The following is a 24,748-nucleotide window of genomic DNA, read 5'->3' on the forward strand; positions in this document are numbered from 1 at the left end:
AATTGGTTAAATTCATTATTGCAAACCTGCCATATGTAAGTCTTCTGATCTTCTAGAGGCAATTCCAGAATCGCAAGCTCTTCAAAGCAAATTTACATTTGTGTTTATCTCTTTTCAGATCCTTTAACTTTCCAAAGTGCTTTTACATTTATTTTTCTCATTCAAAATGATACTCAGTGCTCTAAAACACAAATTTAAGACCATTAGCTGAGATGTCATAGATCTCTGGCCATGTGGACATGAGTAAAGAAAGAACAAAGGCACAACTGAGCAATCCAGAAAGTGGGGGCTGAATTATTTGCAGTAATCCATCCTCCAAGTTTTGGTAACAGAATAAAAAATGTTCAAAACCAAACATTGCATCAGAGAGAATTTGTGCTGCCATAGGGCCTAGGTTTCTCCATTCCCCAGAAGTCCCTGTGACTAACTCCACCAGCTCAGAAAACATCTACACCCACATGTTCAATGCATTCTTTGTCTGCAATAAGGCAAATGTCATTAAGTGCATTTAGACCACCCAAAGTTAACTGGTCATTGTTGGTTGTTCTGTTATATTAGGATTGGAATTTATATTTGTCAGTCTTCAAATAACAAAATTCTGTTCTTGGTTTCAAATATGAACAATTAACACTAAGAAGCAAAGCAAAAATGAAGTGAATGGAACATAGGAAATATAGTGACGGCTCTATGATTAGAGATAAATGTTAAGGGTTACAAGGCTCAAAGCCAGTGATTATTTATGAATAGAGGAAGTCAGTGGCTGTCTACATCACTGAATATGTTTTTCCACTCATTATATGGTTACAAATGGTTTATTCACTAGAAATATTTTTGTTCACAAATTTTTCAAATAACAAAAAATGCCTACCAGAATCATGCGTGAGCACATGAGTGAACTTCCCATGTTCTGGCTACAACAGTACTTAAAAGTCATTTGAGAAACTGATGACAACTGACTAGAGGTCAAATTGAATTATTATTACAATTATTTGGCTCTTATTAAATGTTTGACATGTACTACACAATTCTCTGCGTGCCCTAATTAAAAACCGCACATACTCAGCTTCTGTTCTGCCAGAGCATTTGAGAAGCTCAAAACTAACTAACAAAATCCCGATGCCACACCAACATTCAAAGAATGTGTTTATTGACATTCATTTGAATATTACATTTGTGCCAGGCACAATGATGCACACCTGTAATTCCAGTGACTCCAGAGACTGAGGTAGGAGGAATTCAAGTTCAAGGCCAGCCTAGGCAACTTAGTGAGACCATGTCTCAAAATAAAAAATAAAAAGAGATGGGGATAAAGAGCAGTGAAAGGGTGTCCCCAGGTTCAGTCTCTACTATCTCCCCCCCACACACACACAACACACACACACACACAAACACGCACACACACACTATATTTACAACTTTCATATTATAGTGGCTTATTCACATTTGGTTTCCTATGGGAGGTGCTGCGATTGAACCCAGGGTCTTGCACATGCTATGGAAGTGCTCTACCACTGAGCTACATCACCAGACCTCTCTCAAAATTTTATTTTGAGGCAAGATCTTGCTAACTGCCCAGGTTGGCCTTGAACTTGTGATCTTCCTGCCTAGCCTCCTGAATAGTTGGGATTGTTTCATATTTTCTATGGAAAATGAAACTATTCATTTACAAAATATTATTCTGATTGAGAGGGTTAGCTTTTCTAAGTCATTTTTTTCTAATGTAATCACCATACACAGCAGTTTCAAAGCATGATAGTATTATCTGCCCATCAGAAAATTATTAATATTTACAGATATATAAATATAAGATTCACCCATGCACTAGCAGTTCACATGTAATTACAAATTATTCGACTTTCTAAGAATCTGCTGCTTCCAATCATCAGAACAAACACACTTATTTCAGTGCCCCTATTGTGTTGGCTCTCTGCTTCTACTTATCTTAAAGCTGTGGCGTCGTATTGGCTGTCCTGTTCTTAAAGGCTCAGGATTAGAGGCAACAGATCTGGCTCACAGCAAACTGTGCTTGCTGTCTGCCAAATGCCCTTTAATTCTCTGGCATGCTTGTCCTTAGCATGTGACTGTTTACTCTGGTAGGTTAGATCTTCCTAATTATACACATGCCCTTTGACAATGGCTGATTCCCAGGCAGCTCTTGTTCTTTCTACATGTCTGTGCATAGAAATGTTCTTCATCTTTTTTGACATGCTTTTATTTCAGTTAAGTGAAGAAAATGTCTGACATGCAATCGGCTCTTAATAAAGTTTCACTAAATGTTCAACAAAATTTACCAGACCCCAAAGTGTTAAAATAAAATTTTAAAATTCTACCTTCTATGAGATTACATACCCTCATTTTTATTGAGAAAGTATAGTTTGGCACTACAGTACCTTTAAACTCTGACCCATTAGTAATAACTTATCTGCCTGTTACATATGACTACTATAGTATACTCAAAATTACCTGACTAAAGTTATCAACCATGTGTTCCCAATAATATCCATTGGGTTTCCAAAAACATTCAGTTAGATGAACTATTATTTAGCAAAAAAATAAATAGACCTTTCTTTTTTTGTTGCAAATTTTAGCTATTGAAATTAGTTATCTGTTAAAAATTTTTAAAAATGTTAAAAGTGCCCAAAATATTACCTATCATTATAAACTGTATTAGATTTTACCTGTCATGTAGAATCATAAATTCTTGGAACTCCTAAGAGCAAAGGTGGATTCATTGTTCTGTTTTCACTAGTTAATGATCAGAAATGAAAGATACAAGTAATTCTGAAAATTAACGAAAAATCTCATAAAATCTGTCAAACTATGCTTCATCCCACATAAAGTTATGCAATCGTTTATATACTGGTTTTGTTGGCTTAAAAGATTGATTAAGAGCAGCAGTTTAAATGGGATGGGCTCATTTCTCTCACACACATAAAAATCCTAACTGGTAAACACTGAAGTGGAAGACAGCAACAATGTTATAAGGATTGTAGAAAGATCCTTTTCCTTCCTGTCCTGCTGCTTTGCTACTCTCTAAGGGATGCTCTTGGCAGTGTAGCCAAAGCCAGTTTATCACCACATCTATATCCAGTTTAAGAAAGAGAAGATAAATACAGGGCAAACAGCTCCGTTTTAAAGCTATGACCTGAAATTTGCATAAGTCTACTATCAGTCAGAATTTAGTTACACACACCATCTAAATGCAAAGCAGAGTTGAAAATGTAGTCTATAGAAAGATAATGAGGAAGACACACTCATATACCCCTAGACACACACACACACACACACACACACACACACACAAACCAGGGAGTTCTATTACTAAAAAGAAAAGGGGAATGGAGTGGGGTGCAGGGAGAAACAGCAGGTCATCAAGATAGACTAGAATATTCTTTCTGCCAACATTTATTAAATAGATACTATTGTAAATATTATGACAATTCTGACAATGTTGGAACAATGTTGAGGTTTTCTAAATAGAAAATTATTTTCAAGAACAGGTTGCATGTCTGTAGCTGCATTAGGACCATGCTTGCTCTAAAATCATTCCATTAACGTCAAAGATCAAATCCCTGAGTCAGCAGATTTTCTCACCCACAGGTACCCAAAGATGGTCTCCTTTCCCAAGTAGACTGAGGAAAAGGAAAACTAAACTTATTTAAGGAGCTCTTCTATATCAAGTCCTGTGCAACAATCACTATCTCAATTACCTCCTTACAACAATGCTTAAGGAATACTATTATTTTTCTCCAAATGAGAAATCTAAAGTTGGAGGGGCAAATGATTAATTCAAGCGTGTTAGCCATATGGACTCATTTTCTATTTCCTTGGGTAGAGCTGGAAGGAGTCTTTTCTTCCCCTAAAAAAGCGGGCCTTCGCACAAAAACTCACAAAATATGGTTAAACCACTAGCTACCTCCCATTCTCCCAAGATTTAGGATGAAAAGGAGAGAATCTCTAGGCCCAAGGAGAAATCAGAGGAGTTAAAATTGCTCGCCACTTGAAGCAGAACTCAACACAGGCTCAAGACATTCTGAGAGCCTGTGAATCTCAGAAGAAATTGGATCCTTTTTTGATTAGCTTAGGGAAGGTCGGGAAGCAAGGGGGTGGGAGGTTCTAGCACTTCCATCAGCTAGCCTCAGAGGTACTGTAGTAGCACAGCCTGGGTCTAATACCTGCTGACTCAGGCTATGTCAGAGAATAGTGATTGGAACCTCTCTTTGGGTGTAATACTAGGTCTTTTTGTTTTGTTTTGTTTTTGATGTTTCAGAAATTTTATTTGTTTATTTTTATGTGGTGCTAAGGATTGAACCTAGTGCCTCACACGTGCTGGGCAAGCACTCTGCCACTGGGCCCCAGCCCCAGCCCTAATACTAGCTTTTAACAAGAGCACTTGGGCCACTGAGATGCAAGTAACCAATCAATCCTTTGAAAATATAACATAGCTAAAAGCTAGTCATAAACTTAATTTCAAACATAGCATTGGTGCTTATATCCAAACTGCAATGTTATAATCAAATTGCATTAGACAACTGTGTATAACTGTATATTTAAGACACACAGCTTCATTTCCTTCTTTGAACAAGTCTTATGTTCAAGCAAAAAGAAAGAAAAAATCCTCCTATAAAGTGGCATTATCTTAGAAAACCCTAGGCTCTTTGAAGTAGACAAATAACCAAAAAAAAAAAAAAAAAACAACCAAACAAACAAAAATTATAATGCGACAAAATAATACAACAAAGATTAGGACAGAAATATTACCTTTCTGTGTACTGGATCAGAACTTTTACATGTTGACGAGGCCCAGCCAAGTCATCCTTGCTTTCATTATTATCATGAAAAGTAAGAAGTCTTTTTATACTGCTGAGAAAAATGAATGCTGTGTCTAAGTTTATAAGAATCAATTTTAAGAATTAAGTCTTGTTTCCACAATGACTAATTGGAGAGGAATTAACAGCTCAGGCTATGTACGCAGAGATCTGCTTCCAAATTCATCCTGCCTCAGGTTGCCCATGAGTCTCCAGGCCAGTGGCCTTGCTAGGCACCCAGCTTGCTCATCTTTCAAGTGGAACTAATAACAGAGCTCATGGGTTGTTGTGAGGACCAATTAGGCCAGTGCCTGGTACAATGTCCATATGCGATATGTGTTCAGTGTTGTTATAATTGCTAACAAGTCAAGTACAGGAAGTAGGGTATGAACTTTTGGACTGGGATTGTGACTATTTTTTTTTTTCACCTTGAGTTGTGGTCTGTTTGGCCCCTAATGGCAAACTCCATCAGGTTGTTAGTCCTTGTTAACTCCACCAAAAACTGAAAGAGATAAATGAACCCTCAGCTGCAGAAAAATTGCCTTGTGAAATAACTCCTTCTTGACACATCCAGCATTTATGTGCTGTCCCTTTTTTTCTAAGACCAAAAAACTGCATGTTGGAATTGGATTGGGGATATGATCTTGTGATGATTAAGGGAGGTTATTACTACCACAGAGCATGAAATGAAAACTACCTGCTCTCACCTAGGGAGCTCTTGAAAATAACCCTCTTTTTCTCCAGCAAATAGCAAGGAGAAGAAAGATTCCAATAATGGATCGCATTACAAATCCTTTTTCATGTACTCTGCTTATCTAAATTGGCATATGATGCCTGCCCACCACCTCTCAGAAATTGTGAGAGGTACTAACTCATCCATCAAGCCCCACCTAACAGTCCAGGAGGCACCAAAAAGGATATTTCTCTTTCTCTGTTGCCTGCTTCTCAGCCAAACTGAATCAGCATTTCAAGGAGCTCAATTCCCATTCGGAAAGGTAATACCTTCTAAAGATGGGGATGGCAGTACTTATGGAAATTCGAAGCCATCAGCTGGAAAATAGGCAGGTGAAGGTTAAAGAGTTATCACCCTGAAACCTCCCCAAAAGCTTTCCTTGTAAAAAGAATTTTTAAAATTATACATACACATATTCACACATAAACATGTGTGTACATATTTACATACAGATGTAGGTTCTGTGAGCGTGTGTGTGTGTGTGTGTGTGTGTGTATACACATGTTTTAGTAATTTTTTTTCACAGCTGTGACTAAAGGATTTGACCAGAACAATTGTAGGGGAGGAGAGGTTTATTTGAGGGCTCACAGATTCAGAGGTCTCAATCCATAGATAGCAGGTTCCATTCCTTGGGCCTGGAGGTGATGCAGAACATCATGGGTATAGAGTATGGCAGAGGGAAGTAGCTCACATGGTGATCAGTAGGCAGAGAAACAGACTGACTCTACTCTCCAGATACAAAATATATATCCCATAGCCATGTCCCCAGTGAACCATTTCTTCCAGCCACACATGTAAAAGAATCCAGTTACATACATGTAAAATAATCCAGTTACACACATGTAAAAGAATCCAGTTACCACTCTGTTAATCTCATCAGGATTAACTCACGGATTAGATTAAGGCTATGACCTAATCATATCTCTTCCAAACCTTCTTGCATTGTTTCACACATGAGCTTTTGGGGGATAACACATGTAAACCATAACAATATACATACATATATATTTTCCAATACTTCTTATACTTGTTAAATGTTTTCTCTCTCCCAAACTACCTTTAGAAAAGGATTGGGTATGAGTCCCAAATTTAAGTCCTGCATGGTTTTGGCTTTAAATCAGAATTGAGTACTCTCTTAACTATCAATAAACACTGAAACAGGGTAGGGAAAATCTAGATACACACATACGTAAGTTAGAAATGAATAAAACTGGAAGAGAAAGAAGTAATGAAGAAAATTTTTAAATTTTAGAGAGATGAAGATAAACAAACCTCTTATAAAGGAGGTATCAAGAACCCATACCATACCAGTCATCCACTTAGGTGTCTAGGGTTTCCCAACCTCAACACTAATGACATTTGGGGCCAGATAATTCTTTGTTATGAGAGAACCATTCTGTGCACTGCAGGATATTTAACAGCATCCCTTGACCTCTACTCACAGCGCTGCCCAGTCACGGAAACCAAAAATGTCACCAGACATTGCCAGTAGTCTCAGGAAGCAAGATAACCCCCAGCTGAGAACCACCGAGCTAGATATACAAAGGTAGTCCCCACCTTCTGGTTGTAATTTTTGTTTTATGCTCCTTGGTTCTCAAAATTTTGGTGAATTATGGACTGTGAAAATTGTCAGACTCACTCTTCCATGGTGGGGCTCCCTCTGAGTTCTGACTAAGAGGGGGAAGGGAGGTCTGGAAGCATCCAGTTCCTTACTCTCAATTACTATTCTCTAAGTTTCCATCACTAACACTTGCACTCTGCTCTTTTAGACAGTTTTTTTAGAGCAACAAATCTCTGATGTTTATCTCTTAATGATATTTATATTATCCATTAATAATACACAAAAGTGGCAAATCAAGATGCAATCATAAACTGTTTTGCATTAAGTGGACATTTTAAGAAATGTTCTACATGAGTAACCATCTCCTGTCACAGGCTTGTGATTCTAATTAGCGCCAAGATGTTTCCTTATCATCTCTTTTAACTGAGAGTTGGCTGAAACTGTGATAGAGAATGGGAAGGAAGTGTGTGTTTGTTTTTGTTTAGTTTTCATAAACATGTCATGATGTGTCATGAGACCGAATCAAAGCAGCTTTCACCTGAGACTTGAAAACCTTCAGAAGTATTCATTAGCAGATACTTTGATGAGGTCAGCAAGCTTCCAGTCTGATATTCTTACCATTTTAGTCTAAAAATAATCATGAGAATCATATGGTGTTACCCATGGCCTTTTCTTCAAAGGGAAACAAATACCAGAGCATTTCAGAATCCCCTGAGATGTCATGGACCAGGCAGACCAAGAGCTCAGGAATAGAAGGGACAGGTACAGGAAGAAAGTAGCATTTGCTGAATCTCTTTTGTTTTTTTAAAGTAAGCCCTAAATTAGAATGGGCCAGACCTTTAACTGTGGAATTGCCCCAGGCTCAGTCCCTGGAATTTTTAACTACCTCCCTTATTTTCTAGAAAATCTTACCCATTAATGTGGCTTCAGATACCAACTTTCCAACTTATATCTTCAAACCCATACTCCTCTGAGCTCCAGGTGTTTATATCCAACTGTCTCCTCTATATCACACTTGACTATCTTAAATTGAACTTGTCCCCCCAGCCCTAATCTCCTGCCTTCCCTCTCCCTGGTGTCAGTTCAGCTATTTAATTTGTATCTTCCCAATTATTCAGGTCACAAACACTGGAGCCACCCTTCTCAGCTGTCTTTCTCTCTCACCCATGTAAACATTTCTAGATGTTTCCAAAATCCAACCATTTCTCATCCTTCTACCAGCAACTACCCCAGGTTAAGCTGTCCTCACCTGAACTATTACAACTAACCTCCGTGTTTGCCTCTTGAGCCTGTTCTCACCACAGCAGCCCATCTAACTCTGTAAATTCCAACACTCCCAATGGTTTCCCAAAGGCCTTCCATACACAAGACCCTGTGCCATCTAGCTACCTGCCATACCTCTTCACTTCTTGTCACTTGCCTCCTTACTTTCTCTGCTCTTACTTCAAGCTTATAGTTGCTTTTTGCTCTCTTTGGAGCACACTGAAATTCTCTTGTGTCCCACCCTCATTTATTTCCTCAAGTAACTGTTAGAGAGACCTTCCCTGACCATGTTATGTACCCCTTATCCTGGTGTTCATAGATCTTATCCTGCTTTAAAAAAAAAATGTGTTCTTTGAAACAAATGTGTGTATATACACACATTTGTTTATTATTGCATATGTACACACACATTTCTATATATCCATTTGTTTATTAATACAAGGGTTGGCAAACTATGATCTAGGACCAATTCTAACTCTGTCCTGTATTTTTACAGATACAAGCTAAAAATGTTTTTTTTTAAATTATTACTAAAAGGTTGTAAAACAAAAGGAAAAAGGGGAAAGAATGAATGAATATACAATAGAAACTATATGTGGACTAGACTGCAAAGCCTAAAATATTTTGCATCTGACCTTTTGCAGAAAAAGCTTGCCAGAGGCTGTATTAGTATATTTTCTCCTCTAGAATATAAACCCCTGGAGGGCAGGGACTGTGTTTAGTGCACTGTCATACCCTAGCACATAAAATAGTTTCTGGTGCAAATTTGATGCTAAATAAAGATTTTAAATGGATGAATGAAGGAATGAGACATTGAGTCTTGGTGAAGTCAATGAGTCGTTTAGAGTCACAAAGAAAGTTGGTAGATGAACCAGGATTTAAACCCAAGTTCCCCTGATCCCACATCTGGGTCCTAAGGTCCAAAAACTATTTGCAGCAATGACTATAACCCCCTTAATTTCCACCCAAAGTTTCCTCATTGTAAACTGCCTCTAATATGCACATTAGGAAAGGATCCTGTGAGACAGGATGAAAAGAGATGAGATGCAGGCACGGTGTCTCTGCAGGAAACCTTGAAGAATGATTCCATGATAAACTGACATCTGATATCAACCATATCCAATTTGTTTTCATAAACAACAATGCTTATTAGTAAGACAAGTATTATTCTTACTGTACATATTTTAAAGCTGTGTTTCAGGGAGATTAAGGGAGTTAGCTGTCATTAAATAGTGAGAGGCAGAGACAACAGAATTCAGGTCTATCACTTTGCCTACAGAGCTTTCTGCTGTACCAAAGTGGACCAACATGTATCCCACAACTCTTCTGTTGGCCAATATGCTACTGGAAACATAAAGAAATTTTAATAAAAATTGTGGTCACACGTTAGTAACTGCTAAGAAATCAGGGCTACTACATTTCACTTGAATTTCTGTAATATGCAAGAAAACCCCCTCAGCTATAAATGTCCACCTACTAATGGCAAAGGCAGCATCAAAGTCAGAACCTTGAAACTGAAGCAATGAGTAGGAGAAGAGCCAAGTAGATCATGTCTTGGACTTTTATTGGTGTAACAATAGCACAGGATTTTGGAGCTGCCAGGCCCATGACCATCTTCAAGAGGAAGCCAAGAAAAATGACAGTTACGTTAACTAACACAAACATGCACAGCTGTCATCTCCTGGACAGCTGCTGTCTCTAATCAGCTATCCTCTGGGGCAGCTGACGTTGGGGCTTAGACTATTTGGCCGAGACACTATGTGTGCTTCATGGCTGCCAAGGGCCAGGCTTAGTAATTGTGTGACTGCCACTGGCTGTTTTTATAGATTAGAGGTCATGATGATGCCCCCTGGAGTTCATTTGATTCTGACAGCCTACTGTATGCTGGTCAAAATACCAGCTCAGAATGTTTACAACAGTCCAACTTCAAATGTGTCTCTTTGCTTTATAGTTTTCTTATACTTTGTCCAACCATGTATGCACATTTTTCACAAAAATATAGTCTCTATAAACAACAGCAAGTGAGAACATTGTACTAGATTGTGCCCATTTCCCCATCTGTTCGCCTTACTCACTAGAACATACCACAACTCTTAGGTAACATAAAACAGTGTCATTTTCAGTGTTAGTATAGACTGGGTTTTTATGTCTTAAATAGCTGTAATTGTTAAATAAAGTTTAATAATTATAATTATTTCTTCAAATAATTTAGATGGAGTCTTGAGCAAGAAAAAAATTGAACTACATAATTACAAAATGTACCATTCATTTTAGTTCAATTCTAACCTTACGTCTTTTTATAAAAGAAGTTGGTTTACTTCATTTGGAAGTAACCTTAGTAATTGCACTGAGGAACATATGACAAAGGTCCAGTATTTTACCTAAGAAGTGCTTATGTTCAAAAATGAATAAATAAATCTTTTTAAATTTTTAATCTAAAATCATTCAAAATCAGGTGTTAAGTGTCTTCGGAGTATCAAGCATGACACTTGGTGTGATGTTGTGTGTGACACTGTTCTTAGAAGGTTTCTGGCTACTTACGTGCAGTATTCCCAGGAAAGTCCATACAAGAGGAAGACATACTTGGCAACCCTACATATATACTGTATTAATCAATAAAAAATATATCATTTTTGTTGTCAGACTTGAGAAAGATATCCAAGATCTTGAAAAGGCTGAACTGCAAATCTCAACCAATGAAGAAGCAATTTTAAAGAAACTAAAATCAATTGAGAGGACAACAGAAGATATAATAAAAGTGCGTATCAACTAATCATAAAACTATGATTCCCTCCCAAATGAGTCAACAAATACTCTTGTAATTTTTCAAAGTGTTTCCACATTTAGATTTTATTTTTTAAACTGAATTAATCATGGCAAATTCTTTTTTTCTTATAGTCTGTGAAAGTGGAAAAGGAAGAAACATTGGGAGGTATGTTGTTCAGCAGCCTATTTCATGTCATATAAGATATTTTTTTTGACAAGCCCAGTGAGATTTTTTTTTCACATTATCATAAATATATCCTAAGCACATTTTAATTTGTACCAATTTTACAGAATCAATTGAGGATATCTATGCTAATATCCCTGACCTTCCAAAATCCTATATACCTTCCAGATTAAGGAAGGAAATAAATGAAGGAATAGAAGATGATGAACAAAACAGAAAAGGTATGTAAAAAATCTGTGTTCTATGGCATGTCTTCAATTTCAGATTTACAGCATCATAATTTACAACTTGCTGTGGCATCTTATGCTCCCAGGTTAAGAAATGGTCCATTTTACAAACTTCCACGAGGTATGTCAGTCACTTATACAGATAGGGATAATGACGTTGCAATATTTATTCCATGCACTTTATTCCCTACAAAATTAGTCATGAACGGATAAAATAAAGGCTTTTGAAGGAAACTAGAAACTCTGAAAAGCTAAGCTTCCCTGACCAAAAATCTCTCTCCCAACGTATTTCATTCAGTAGACCCTCTTGAGTTACTGAAATGCTTTTGAAAATGAAAGCAGTCTATTGGGAAGTAAGCATTATTTACTCTCGGAGGGGAACAATTTTCCTAAAAATAATATACTTCAGAGCCTCAGGAAAAAAAGGAATATTTGTGTTAGGGAAGAGAGGAGACCTTTGAATTTTATAATGGAAGGAAAAGCTACTCTCTTTCTGCAGGTAGACATATCTATCCACTCCACAAGTATTCAGTGAATACCTAATATGTACCAAGCTTAGTTAGGCACATAGTAGATATTCACTAAACATATCACATTAGGGAGTGAAATGCAGAATAAAGTAGAAATGTGAGACAGGGAGGGTGTGGATAAGGGATGGTTGGGTAGCCAGAACCATGAGACAATAGAGGAGGCATGAAATGCAAGATGAGTTAAGGGATAGAGGGAGGATGTGACAAAAGTCAACATTGCCACATTGCAGTTTTTCACAGATTCCTATTAGCTCTACCCATCCTGTTAACTTTCCAGCCACAGGGTTCTTATCTGGGTCATTAAACAGATCTCAATTTTCTCCAACCCAACCAATTACCTCCAGTTCAAGTGTTTCAACAGCTGATATTGGGGTCTTTAGAGCTTCTTCTACTTGAAAATTAGTGTGAAATAGAGAAGCCTATGATCTAGACTTCTCCTTCCCTTGTCCTTACCAAAACAACCCCCATGCTGTGGAAACTTTAGAACACTCCTCTATAATTTCAAGGCATCAGGCCTGTGCACAAGGATGTAACTCAATAAAATGTGGTGTGCTAGGCATTTCTCCTCTTGCAATGCACAATGTAACATATTCTTCCTCATTAAAGGAGAGATTAACTCCTCCCACTGAGCAATACAAAAAAGCACAAATCTGCCTTGTTGGTTTCTTAACTGGAAAGGGGACATCTTTGGTTCCCCAGTGAAAATTCTTACCATTTGGATCTATCAGTTTCTCTTCTCCAATCAGCTTCACTTCTTTAATCCTTCAGTTTTTTTTTTCCAAAATTCCACACACCCATACCTAAAAACCCATATTGTTACCAGGTTGGTCATTATATAACTAATGAATAAAATTAGAAACTTAAAAAATAAACAACATCTTACATAAAAGAACATCAAAGTGTACAAAAATAAATCCTATGAAAGCAGGCTAGTTTATAAAAGAGAGAGTTAACTAAATCAAAGATCCAATTTGTCTCTTAACAGCTTTGTATGCCATGGAAATTAAAGTTGAAAAAGACTTGAAGACTGGAGAAAGTACAGTTCTGTCCTCAATACCTCTCCCATCAGATGACTTTAAAGGTACAGGGATAAAAGTTTATGAGGATGGACAGAAGTCAGTCTATGCGGTCAGCTCTAATCCTAATGCAGCACACAATGGCACCCATGACCTGGCCCCAGTAGAGGTGGAGGAGATTTTAAGACAAGCCTCTGAGAGAAACTCTCAATCACCAACGGAGTATCATGAGCCTGTATATGCCAATCCATTTTGCAGGCCAGTGACCCCACAGAGAGAAAAGGTCATCCCTGGACCAAACTTTCAAGAAAGGATAAAGATGAAAGCCAATGGACTGGACAATGATGTAAATGAATCCATGTACAATATGGACAATGGAATTTTAGAAGAAAGGAGCGATGACTTCAATCATATCAGTCCCATCCGGCCAACACCTCCTCCCCGATCAATGACTCACCAAGCAGAAGAGACGTTCCACACCCCTCAGAAGAGGGTAATGCCTCCTTGGGAAGAATCGAATATCATTCAGGACAAATATGTGCCCTCTCCGAAGGCCAGACTGAGCCCCAGCAAAGCAACAGTTGGGAAGTCTGAACCCCATGGTTCTTCACCCACTCTCCAGGAGGAGGAGGATGTTAGATACAATATTGTTCATTCATTGCCTTCTGACATGGATAATACAGAACCTGTAACAATGATTTTCATGGGGTATCAGCAGGCAGAAGATAATGAAGAAGAAAGAAAGCTGCTGACAGGGTATGATGGGATCATCCATGCTGAGCTGGTGGTAATTGATGATGAGGGGGAGGAGGAGGAAGGAGAAGTGGAGAAGCCATCCTACCATCCTATAGCTCCCTGCAGTCAGGTTTACCAGCCAACCAAACCAACACCACTTCCTAGAAAGAGATCCGAAGTTAGTCCTCAGGAAAACACAAACCATAAGTCTCCCCACAAAAATTCTATATCTCTGAAAGAGCAAGAAGAAAGCTTAGGCAACCCTGGCCGCCATTCTCCACTTGATGTTCCGACAGCTGGAGATGGGACTGAGGATCCATCCTTAACAGGTAATAAAAGTGACAAGGCATGCCACTGCTGTTTAGTCATGTGACAACTTTCTCTCTGTGTTAACAAACCCTCTTGTTTTTTCGGCTTCTTTGACATCTCACAAACTAATACACATTCAGAGTTTTTCTTAAGGCTGATCCAATTATTATCACCAGAGTAAAGTGATTAAGTCACTTTAAAAGCTAAGAAGTGAAAATAAATTGTTACCTTATTTGGATAGTAAATTGATTGACTTTAGTAGCTTGATATTTGTCTTCTGTCATGGTGTGAATGTATTTGGGACACTAATATGTGGGATCATTGATAACAAATTTCCCACCAGAATCTGATGACAACTACTTTTTTTTTTTTTGTTTGTGCCTGGCTATGATTTCAACTTTCCACATAAGTTAACAAATTCCCTTAATTTTGCAAGGGAAAAAAAAATACAAGAAACGAATATTATTTTCACAGTATTTTGTTATTTTGCTATATCTTGTTTCTCTATACTTTTTTATAGTTTTATTAATTTTATTTCCTTAATATTTCTACATTTTTAAAAATAGAATGTCAGTTTATCTTAACATCATCTGTGATATTTAACTTTGCATAGTCTTCTCCAACTTAGCATATTTATTTTTCTATTTGTATATATTTGCCTTTCTCATTCTCTATGAAGTTTTTATAGCTTTAGAGCCACCTAATTATTTTAGTATTGAATGAAAAAGAACTTTAACACTTTTTTTCTACCAAAGTGATAGCTCCTCAATTTTAAATTCTTTTTTATCACTTAAACGTCATATTCTAGTTACCTTTTATAAAAGAAATAATAAATTGCCTGACAGACTCAATTAGAATAGCTGTGCTAAAAATATCCCTTGTTTAGAGGTATAAGTCAAATGACCCAAACATACACATTCTGGGTGTTTGAAAGGGATACTAATATTTTATGTCTCTAAATGAAGAACTATCATTAAAAAGCAAAAGACACTAAGTACCAGCCAATTCAGCAAATAGAACCTAATTCTATAGAAGTGTGGTACCTGCCCAGTTCTGGATATTTCTTCCTCAGCAAACCTTAACCCAATCTTGGGCTGCTAATAATACAATGAAATGGACCTTTTTCCATTCTTTTAAGTAGTTAAATTAGGGTACCAATTGTAAATTTAATCATCTGAAGAATTTCTAAGCCCTTAAGAAGTGTCCAGTACATATCGTACTCAATAGGAGTTGAGTCAGGTACCCCCACAGTGAAAACCTGTAAAGGCTACATTCTTTTCTCTTTTGAGAATGAACTTTGTTTGCTGATCAAACTTCAGATTTCAAATGCATTTGTAAAACAACACAGAGGACTTGGAAAAAGGAATGTGCTGCTTATGGTCAACAGCAGTGACATTACCCACTGTAAGACCTCCCTTTTCTGAACCTGGATGTTAGCCAGCTCCTTCCAAACACCCTATTCCTTCTCCCCTAAGCATGTCCACACATTTACCCCAAGAAAAATGACAGGAAGTGACTAATGTTTCCAGACAACACTAATCATTGCCCCTGAACTACAATAATGAAAACAGGAAAAGCTATTCTAGACAAAGTAACAATACAAAGTTCTGTACTATCAATCCTGGATCTTATAAACAGAATGCTCCAAATTCCTTGCCTTCCATCATGATATTATTTTACAGCCCTGTTTTCCCATTCATCACGGGGATGAAGAGCTGTATTTGTTTAAATGAGTTTTTAAAATAAGTTAATCATATTGTCATATATATCTCTCAGTGACCATCCATATGTATAGAATACATAACCACCTACATATTTTAATTTCATGAACATGAAGTAGATTGAGCTTCTCATCACAGCTCCCCAAAAATGATTGTATTTAAAAATCTACCACTTAAATCGATTCCTTTATTTCTGCTATAGGTCCCCTTTAAATACAAATAGTCCTTGTAGATTTAATAGTTATGAATGGCTAGTCTCTTTTTCTATTGATATAAATATGGTTATCAAAGCCTTATCTAAAAAGCAACTTTTAATTGGAAAACAGAAAGAGGTAGAAATGAGAAAAGCCAGAGCCTAGATAGTTTAAAGACAAAATATTTTTGTCAAAATTATAAACAGGGTAATAAATATGATAGGAAATTTTAGGCAATATTATGTCCATCTGCTAATGTAATATAACATGGTCATGTACTAAGGTGTAGCTCAATGCTATACCTTTAATATGTGGTCCCAGCAAGCTTTTCCTGGGATTTTACTCTTACACTCCCACAAGAGACAGCTGGCTTTCCTGGGTAGTTTCACAAACCCATTCTTGTAGTTTTAGCTCAATTCTGCCCTCTTACGGATATCAGTAGTATTTCAGGTTGACAGGTGGGGAACCTCTGCTCTGGGGAATTCACATGTTATTGGTGCTGGTGTTATTGGTGGTGTTATAAGGCTTTTTTTTAGAACTCTTGCCAACCTGTGGCAGCTAGTAGGGGCCAAGGGATACTGAAAGGAAGGAGAGAAGATCTCTCCCACCAAGTTTAGGCAGCTATAACTGTGTCCAAATTGCTACCAGGAGAGGAAAAAGGAATCAGAGAAGAAAAAAAGGAGAACTGACACCCAGGTGTTGAACCTGCTACACCTAGGGGACTTCCATTGCCAGCATGCTCTGTCTCCACACAACTATCTGTAATTCTTACCATCTATACCCACCATAGGCTTGAAGCGAGAAGGAGGAAAGCAGACTCTAACCAACTGCAGTGGAAGTCGTGGTGCACAGAGCCTGCCTGATTGACAGAATCTCAAGATGAGGAGTAACTGTAGGGAAGAGAATTTCAGCCTGCCTTAGACCATTAAAAAGTCACTTACCCCTGCTCTCTTTTAGCATTGGCAAGGTAGAGGTTCATAAAATCCAAGGTAGAAACTTCATGACATCTTGCCTTTTGCCTGTGCTTACCTCATATTGTAGAACTACAGACCCCTCCTCGGGGCTCACTACCCAACAATGCCTAGCCAGAGACCACCTGCCTAAGATAGGGCGGGGAAAATTTTCTCAGCTGTCCCAAACTAAAAGGAAGGTTCTTGTTCCTGCAACTATAAATGATTATTCAAATGTCAAGGGAAATAATATTTTTAACTTCATTGAAACAAAAAAAAATTCCTATAGGTAGATTAGACTGAGAGTAAAAATGACCATGATCTTGTTAACAGTAGCAGATCCAATCCCTTTTCATATATGGTACTGAAATGAGAGATCATGTCTTCCCTTTTGGTTTTCATTAAACAAAATTGTGCAATTAGCTTAGTAACTAGTCCTTGATCCATTTTACACATAAATGTAATACCACATCCTTAATATAATCAGTAGGTTAGTGCCTTGGAAACAGCTCTCAACCTTTAAAACATGACTGAGGCAGCTACACTCTGAAGTCCTAAACATTAAGGCATGATACCAGAATACCAAAGGACTGTTCTAAATTCTAAACCTACATTTTAAAAAATGCTTTCTACATCCACATATCATTAATAGTAGAACACACTCAAAAAAGATACATTTGCTATTTGAAGGCATATTTATATCTTAACAGAGATAATTAATAATCAATCCAACTCAACTGCTAGTTCACATTGTTTCATATATACATAAAAAAATTCGGTTTTATCATTGTATATCCAAAGGCCAGAACTCCTTTGAACAACCAAGTTTAATGAGCTAAAATATAACCCAACCATGAAATATATTTTAAGCATTAATTACCATTTTTTTCAGTAGTACATAGCTCAGAAATACACAATTGACCTCTAAGAACATGTATCTATGGCAAATTGTGAAAATGTGCACTAATCTTATGTTTATTCAACTTGTACTGTGTTTGCTCTACTAATTTTTATAATCTTTATAGAATTAGGTTCCTTCTAGTTCTGAATCTGCTTCTGCCCTAAGTTAACCATAGCTTATCATTTCTACTATCTTTTTGTGCTACTAAAACAATGCTCACATTGTTGGATAAAACCATCTGAGGTATGTTCTAAACTTTCCTGCATTCTATGAAATGGTCATTTAGAATATAAATTAAGGCTTTTTTTTAGAACTCTTGTTGTTTCTTTAATTTACAGCTTTAAGGATCAGAATGGCAAAGCTGGGGAAAAAAGTGATCTGACGGCTATATCACCTATGTGAGCAACCTCTGGAGAAGAAATTAAGAAATGTCTGCAAATTTCTCTTCAGGATATTTTGTTTCATTTTCCTGGAATCCCCAAAAAATATATAATTATATCCATATTAAACCATGTGAATAAGTAGTAGTTATTATCTGTGAAAAAATTCCAAAACAGCTGCGGAGAACAACTGCTTAACTTTTCCAGTAATTTGACATGATTCAGTGGGAAGGGGGCTAAAACCAGCATATTTTTATTGTATTGACACCAAAGCATTTCTAATAAGAGCTTGTTAAATGTAAGAATAAAGTTATTTAAAGTATCCTGGTATTCTAACTTTGCTAATACAGGTATTGAAAAATCATAGGATGCCTTTGCACCTCATCACAGAAATATTCATCTTATATTTTGACAAGTAAACCTGTCATCCCAAGTCATTAATGCCATAAGACAATTGCATGCTCCTGCTGAGGACCAACTCAATTTGTTTGGTCCTCAGCAGGAGCATGCAATTGTCTTATGGCATTAATTTATAAGATTAATTAATAAGATTTCAGAGCCTTGCACACATTCAAAAGATGCCTGCAATAATTATCCTTATATTTTTTTCATTGAATAATTATTCCAAACATAGAAAGAAATAACACCACCAATTTTGTATTGGTGCATAATTATGGTAAAATAGTGGGATTTGTGGTGACATATTTATACATGCATAACCATAACTCGTCAATTTCATTCCCCAATTCTCCTCCTTCTTTTCTCTCAGGCCTCTTCCACTGCTCTACTGTTTACCCTTCTATGTCCATTTTTTCCCCCACTTTTATCTCTAACTTACACTTTTGAGAAAAAACATGACCCTGACTTTCTGAATCTGTCTTATTTAGCTTAACACAATGTTCTTAAGTTCCATCCATTTTCCTACAAATGACATAATTTTGTTCTTCTTTATGAGTGAATAAAACTCAATTATGTATTTATATCACATTTTCTTTTTTATTGATTTTTTTAAATAAATGAAAGCGGAATGTATTATAATTCTTATTACACAGATAGAGCACAGTTTTTCATATCTCTGGTTGTATATGAAGGATGTTCACACCAATTTGTGTCTTCATACATGTACTTTGGATAATGATGTCCATCACATTCCACCATCCTTGCTAACCCCCTGCCCTCTCCCTTCCCCTCTCACCCCTCTGCCCTATCTAGAGTTTTTTTCTCCCATGCTCCCTCTCCCTAGTCCACTATGAGTCAGTCACCTTATATCAGAGAAAACTTCAGCACTTGGTTTTTTTGGGATTGGCTAACTTCACTTAGCATTATCTTCTCTTAACTTCATCCATTTACCTGCAAATGCCATGATTTTATTTTCTTTTATTGCTGAGTAATATTCTATTGTGTATATATGCCACATTTTTTAATCCATTATCTACTGAAGGACATCTAGGTTGGTTCCACAGTTTAGCTATTGTGAATTGTGCTGCTATAAACATTAATGTGGCTGTGTCCCTGTAGCATCACATTTTCTTTATCCACTCATCTGTTCATAAACACCTAGGCTGCTTCCATAATTTGGCTATTAAGAATTAACTGTTATAAGCATAGTATTGTGTATTGCTATAGTATGCTGACACGAATACTTTGGGATGAATGCCAAGGAGTGGTTTAGCTGGGTCATATATTGGTTCCATTCTTAATCTTTTTGTGTGTCTGTGTGGTGCTGGGGATTGAACCATGGCCTTGTGCGTGAGAGGCAAGCACTCTTCCAACTGAACTATATCCCCAGCCTTGTCTTTTGAATTAGCCTCATATTTTGAAAGTTTTGATTGTCTTGACAGTGCACATGAATTTACAGATAACTGGCACATTCATTCTTCTTAAACTATCATTATTTCCACTCAGGTCAATGTGAACTCTATGTTGCAATGACTGATTATAACCTAAGGGTGCTGGATAAAGAATTTCCAATGCTCACAAAGAGAACAAATCTGGGTTTAATTTGACTTATTCTTGAGAACTAGTTGGAATTTTGATATTAAAACTAATATGAATATATATAGCATGCCATTCCTAAATATTCTTGCCAGTATGTTAAATCCTGATTTGAAGAATAAGCCCATCCCAATAAATCCTCTCTGACCCTCATTATACCATCCATCATCCAACACCCTCAAAACCCATTCCCAAATCCCCCTGTGTCATACCAGTATGTACTATCCAGTTTCTCCAAATCTTCCCATAAATAGTCTGTTTCCTCCCAGGTCAGAAATGGAATTTCCCTGCTGGGACTGCTAAGACTCTAAATCCTGGAGGCAATGAGAGGTAAAAGAAGCAGATCCCACAAAGAAGCACTAACCTGTGAACACCTGCCTCAGTTGAATTGTCTGGCAAGGGGCAGCTGTTCTGTAGCCAAAGAGAATTCCTTCTGCTGTCCAGGAATCTGCAGGTTTAAGTTTCTGAGACACTTTCAATAAATACCCCTATTCTCGGTCCAAGAGACTCCTTCCCTTTCACAGTTCCAGCTTTGTCATAAGCAACCTGTCAAACCTGCATGTCCCTCTGTAGCTCTGCCACCCTTAGATCTGCAGCATGGGTTTAATTTTAAGAGCAGTCCGTCCTTTGGCTCCAGGAGACATGGCTCTCTTTAAACATGCTATGGAGACTGTCTGGCTTTCTGGCATGCCCTAGGTCAACAGTAGGCTGATGTAATCCTAACCGTTTTCTTCAAGGCTTCTACTGCAATTATCAAAAAGCAGCCAACTTCATGGTACAAGTCAGTACACAACAATATCTTTCCTTGTATCGGTCAAGTTCAAAGCTATGGTAAAACCCAACTCTTCCTTTTCACCTGTACATCATCTCAATGCAAAAAAAAAAAAAAAGTGTGTCTTAGAAATTTTAATAGTACAGCCTGTCGAAAGTTGTCACTATCTACTTATATGGTCCTATTTGCTACCTGACCAAACAATGGACGGTCCAGTTCCACAGTCCCATGCTAAGTGTCTGCCATTGAGAGCCATTCTTGGTTTTAACAGGGAGCAGAGCCTGAAATTAGAACGTGGGTACAAGTGGTTTATTTGAGAAATGATCCGAGGGACAGGAAGAAAGGTAAAGGAAAGAATGGTCAATGCAATCAATCAATGGTCCACAGTCAAGGTTAATGCTCGAGGCAACAGGTACTCTCTTCCACCATGATCTCAGAAGAGTGTACAGGAAGAACCTAAAATTGTATGTCTGAAGGATAGGACACTGGAGCTCTTATCCAGCAGCTCTGGTGCCCCTGTGGAAATAATCCGCCCACACACACACACTTCTAGTTTGCACTTACATGGATATCACACAGATTCCTGCAATCCTGGAGACAGCGCAGAATGAAAAAGGAAAAAAAAAAATACACACACACAAAATGCTTCTGGAGTATGATGCCCACAAAAGTGTGACCCAACTCAGAACCCAACTCAGCTATGGCACTGCAGAAAGTGACCAAGGAGCTAGGACATGGGCACCAACTGTGTCTGCCATACTAGCTGTATAATCCTGGACAACAAACTTAACTGAGCATGTTTCCTCATCTGTAAAATGATATAAATGCCGCATGCCTCAAAGAGGTATCTGAGAATTCTACTTACCAGTGAATGGAAGGTACCTGGTTCCCTATCCATCATCAAATTGGCTGAGATGTCATACATTAAAGCTGACACCATTACATCCTTTATCATCCCATATCTTGAAGTTTTGTGTGTCTCATGCTTATGTTTAGGTCAATGGTCCATTTTGAGTTAAACAGAATAAGAAAAGTAAGTGAAGGAAAGCTTAGGAAAAGTCAGTGAAGTAAGAATGAAGGTAATTTTTCCAGAGTTATTAAATTGTTCCAGCCCTACACCTTGAAAGATTATTTTCCATGTTCAGCTACCTTGGCACCTTTGCTAAAAGTCAGTTTGCCTGTAAGTGTGGGCTTACATATGGATTCTCCATTCGGTTTCATTCTTCTGTATATATATTGCATATCAATACCACATTTTACCTATAACAATGGAACTTTATAATAAGCATGGGAATCAAGTTGGAGTGAGTCATCCACTGTATCTTGTTTTTTTAAAATATATATATTTTATAACTAGTTTGAAATTAAAAGAAAAAAAAACAAGAAGATAGTACAGAGTGACCACATACCCCACACCCAATTCTATTAACTTCTTACACTGATATAGTACATTTGTTACAGGTAATGAACCAGCTATAACACACCATTAGTAACCCAAGTCCCACAGTTTGTTCATATTTCTGTAGTTTTCTCCTAATGTCCTTTTTATGTTCCAGGATCCCACCTAGAAAACTACATTATTTTAACCATCATGTCTTCTTAGCCTCTTTTTAATTGTGACAGCTTTTCGGGCTTTCCTCATTTTTGATGACATTGACAGTTTTGAAGTTACTGGTCAAGTGTGCTGCAGGATGTCTTTCTGTCATATACTTTGTTTTTCTCATGTTAGAGGAGGGTTGGGCATTTGGGGGAAGAAGATCTCCCCATTGAAATGCCATTTCTATCACCTTGTGTCAGGGGCACATACTTTCATCATGTTTGCCACTGTCAACATGGACAAAAGATCCCCTTTCCTGGCTGAGGGACGGTTTGCCAAGTACTGTATTCTCTGAAAGACTGTATAGCCCATCTTTCAGGAGTAGAGAATTAGGCTCCCTCTCCTAAGGGCAGAGAATTTTCAAATTATTTAGAAAGCTTCTGCACAGGTGATTTGTCTGTTCTCTCCCATTTACAATTATATGAATACACGACATTTTATTTATTCCTTCATTCATCTATTGCATGTTGTGAATAATGTTGCAATAGGTATGGGGTTCAAATATCTATCAGAGAATCTACTTTCAATTTTGGTAGATAGATACCCAGAGTCGGCATTGCTGGTTCATGGAGTAATTAATTTTCTTGAGGACCCTCCAGATTGTTTTCCTAACAGCTGCACCATTTTACATTCCCACTAGCATGGCACAAGATTTCCAATTTCTCCACGTCCTCACCAACACTTACAATTTTTCTTTCTTAAAAACTAGTGGCTAACTTAATGAATGTGAGATGATACCTTGTTCTGATTTTCATTTCTTTGATTATCAGTGATGTTGAGTGTCTTTCCCTAGGCTTGTTGGACATATGTTTATCTTCTTCGGAGAAATGTCAATTCAAGTCTTTTGCCCTTTTTTGTTCCCATTGGTTCTGGGATTTAAACCCAGGGTCTCACACATGTTAAGCCTGCTATATCCCCAACTCCTGTGCATTTTTAATTGGGCTATTTGGTTTTGCTGTTGTTGTTGAATTATAGGAGTTCTTTATATATTCTAGATAATAACACCATATATGACTTGCAAATATTTCTTACCATTCTATATGTTGCTTTCCCACTATTTTCCTTTGATGTACAAAAGTGCTTTGTGGTTTTTTTGGAGGATGGAATTTATTTTTATTTATTTATTTATTTATTTTTTCCTGGTACTGGGGATTGAACTCAGGAGCACTCAACTACTGAGCCACATTCCCAGCCCTATTTTGTATTTTATTTAGAAACAGGATCTCACTGAGTTGCTTAGCACCTTGCTTTTGCTGAGACTGGCTTTGAACTAGAGATGCTCCTGCCTCCACCTCCTGAGCTGCTGGGATTACACATGTGTGCTGCTGTGCCCATCTAATCATCTTTTTAATGTTTGCAGGATCAATAATGCATTGTCGTCTTTTTATTTGTTTGTTTGTTTGTTTGTTTGTTTTTATGTGGTGCTGAGAACCAAACCCAGGGCCTCACACCTGCAAAGCAAGTGCTGTGTCACTGAGCTACAGCCCCAGCCCAGCATTGTCCTCTTTTATTCCTGAAATTTGCATCTTCTTTTTCTCATGATCATCTAGCCAAGTTTACCAATTGCATGAATTTCTATTACAAATCAGATTTGTTTCAGTAATTTTTCTGTTACTTATCTATTTTATATTTGATGATTTCTGTTTTTATCTTTATACTTACCTTTTTTCTTTCTACTTACCTTGTGTTTAATTCCTTCTTTCTTCTCTCTGAAAAAAACTTAAGATTATGGATTATGAATCTTTCTTTTCTATTAATGTAAACATTTAGGACATTACATTTCCTTTTTTTTAACCAGGAAATGAACCCACGGGCATTTACCACTGAGCCACATCCCTAGCAACCCCCCACCCTTGCTTTTCTAAATTGCTTAGGGACTCACTAAATTGCTGAGGCTGATCTTGAACTGGAGATCCTCCTGCCTCAGCCTCAGGAGTTGCTGGGATTACAGGCGTGCAACACAACACCTGGCAAGGCTTTATATTTCCTTCTATTCGAGCATAGTCCAAGAGGACTTCCAGTGACAATGGAAATTATTTTGTGCTACTACCCACATGTGGCTATTGAGCACTTGAATCTAAGAAACAGAATCTTAAATTCATCTTT

General features: G+C 37.4%; 1 protein-coding gene across 1 annotated transcript in view; it reads left to right on the forward strand.

Moving 5' to 3' along the window:
- Palmd (palmdelphin) overlaps positions 1-18,600 on the forward strand; it is a 46,158-nt gene extending 27,558 nt beyond the window's left edge. The window contains exons 4-8 of the mRNA XM_027935224.3: positions 11,009-11,123; positions 11,264-11,297; positions 11,423-11,536; positions 13,058-14,152; positions 18,237-18,600. Of these exons, the coding sequence (XP_027791025.3) occupies positions 11,009-11,123; positions 11,264-11,297; positions 11,423-11,536; positions 13,058-14,152; positions 18,237-18,280 (1,402 nt within the window). The 3' untranslated portion in view covers positions 18,281-18,600. The remainder of the gene's footprint in view (positions 1-11,008; positions 11,124-11,263; positions 11,298-11,422; positions 11,537-13,057; positions 14,153-18,236) is intronic.
- The last annotated feature ends 6,148 nt before the right edge of the window (positions 18,601-24,748 follow it).

Source organism: Marmota flaviventris, chromosome 10 (assembly GCF_047511675.1).
Source record: "Marmota flaviventris isolate mMarFla1 chromosome 10, mMarFla1.hap1, whole genome shotgun sequence".
NCBI classification, from domain to species: Eukaryota; Metazoa; Chordata; class Mammalia; order Rodentia; family Sciuridae; genus Marmota; species Marmota flaviventris.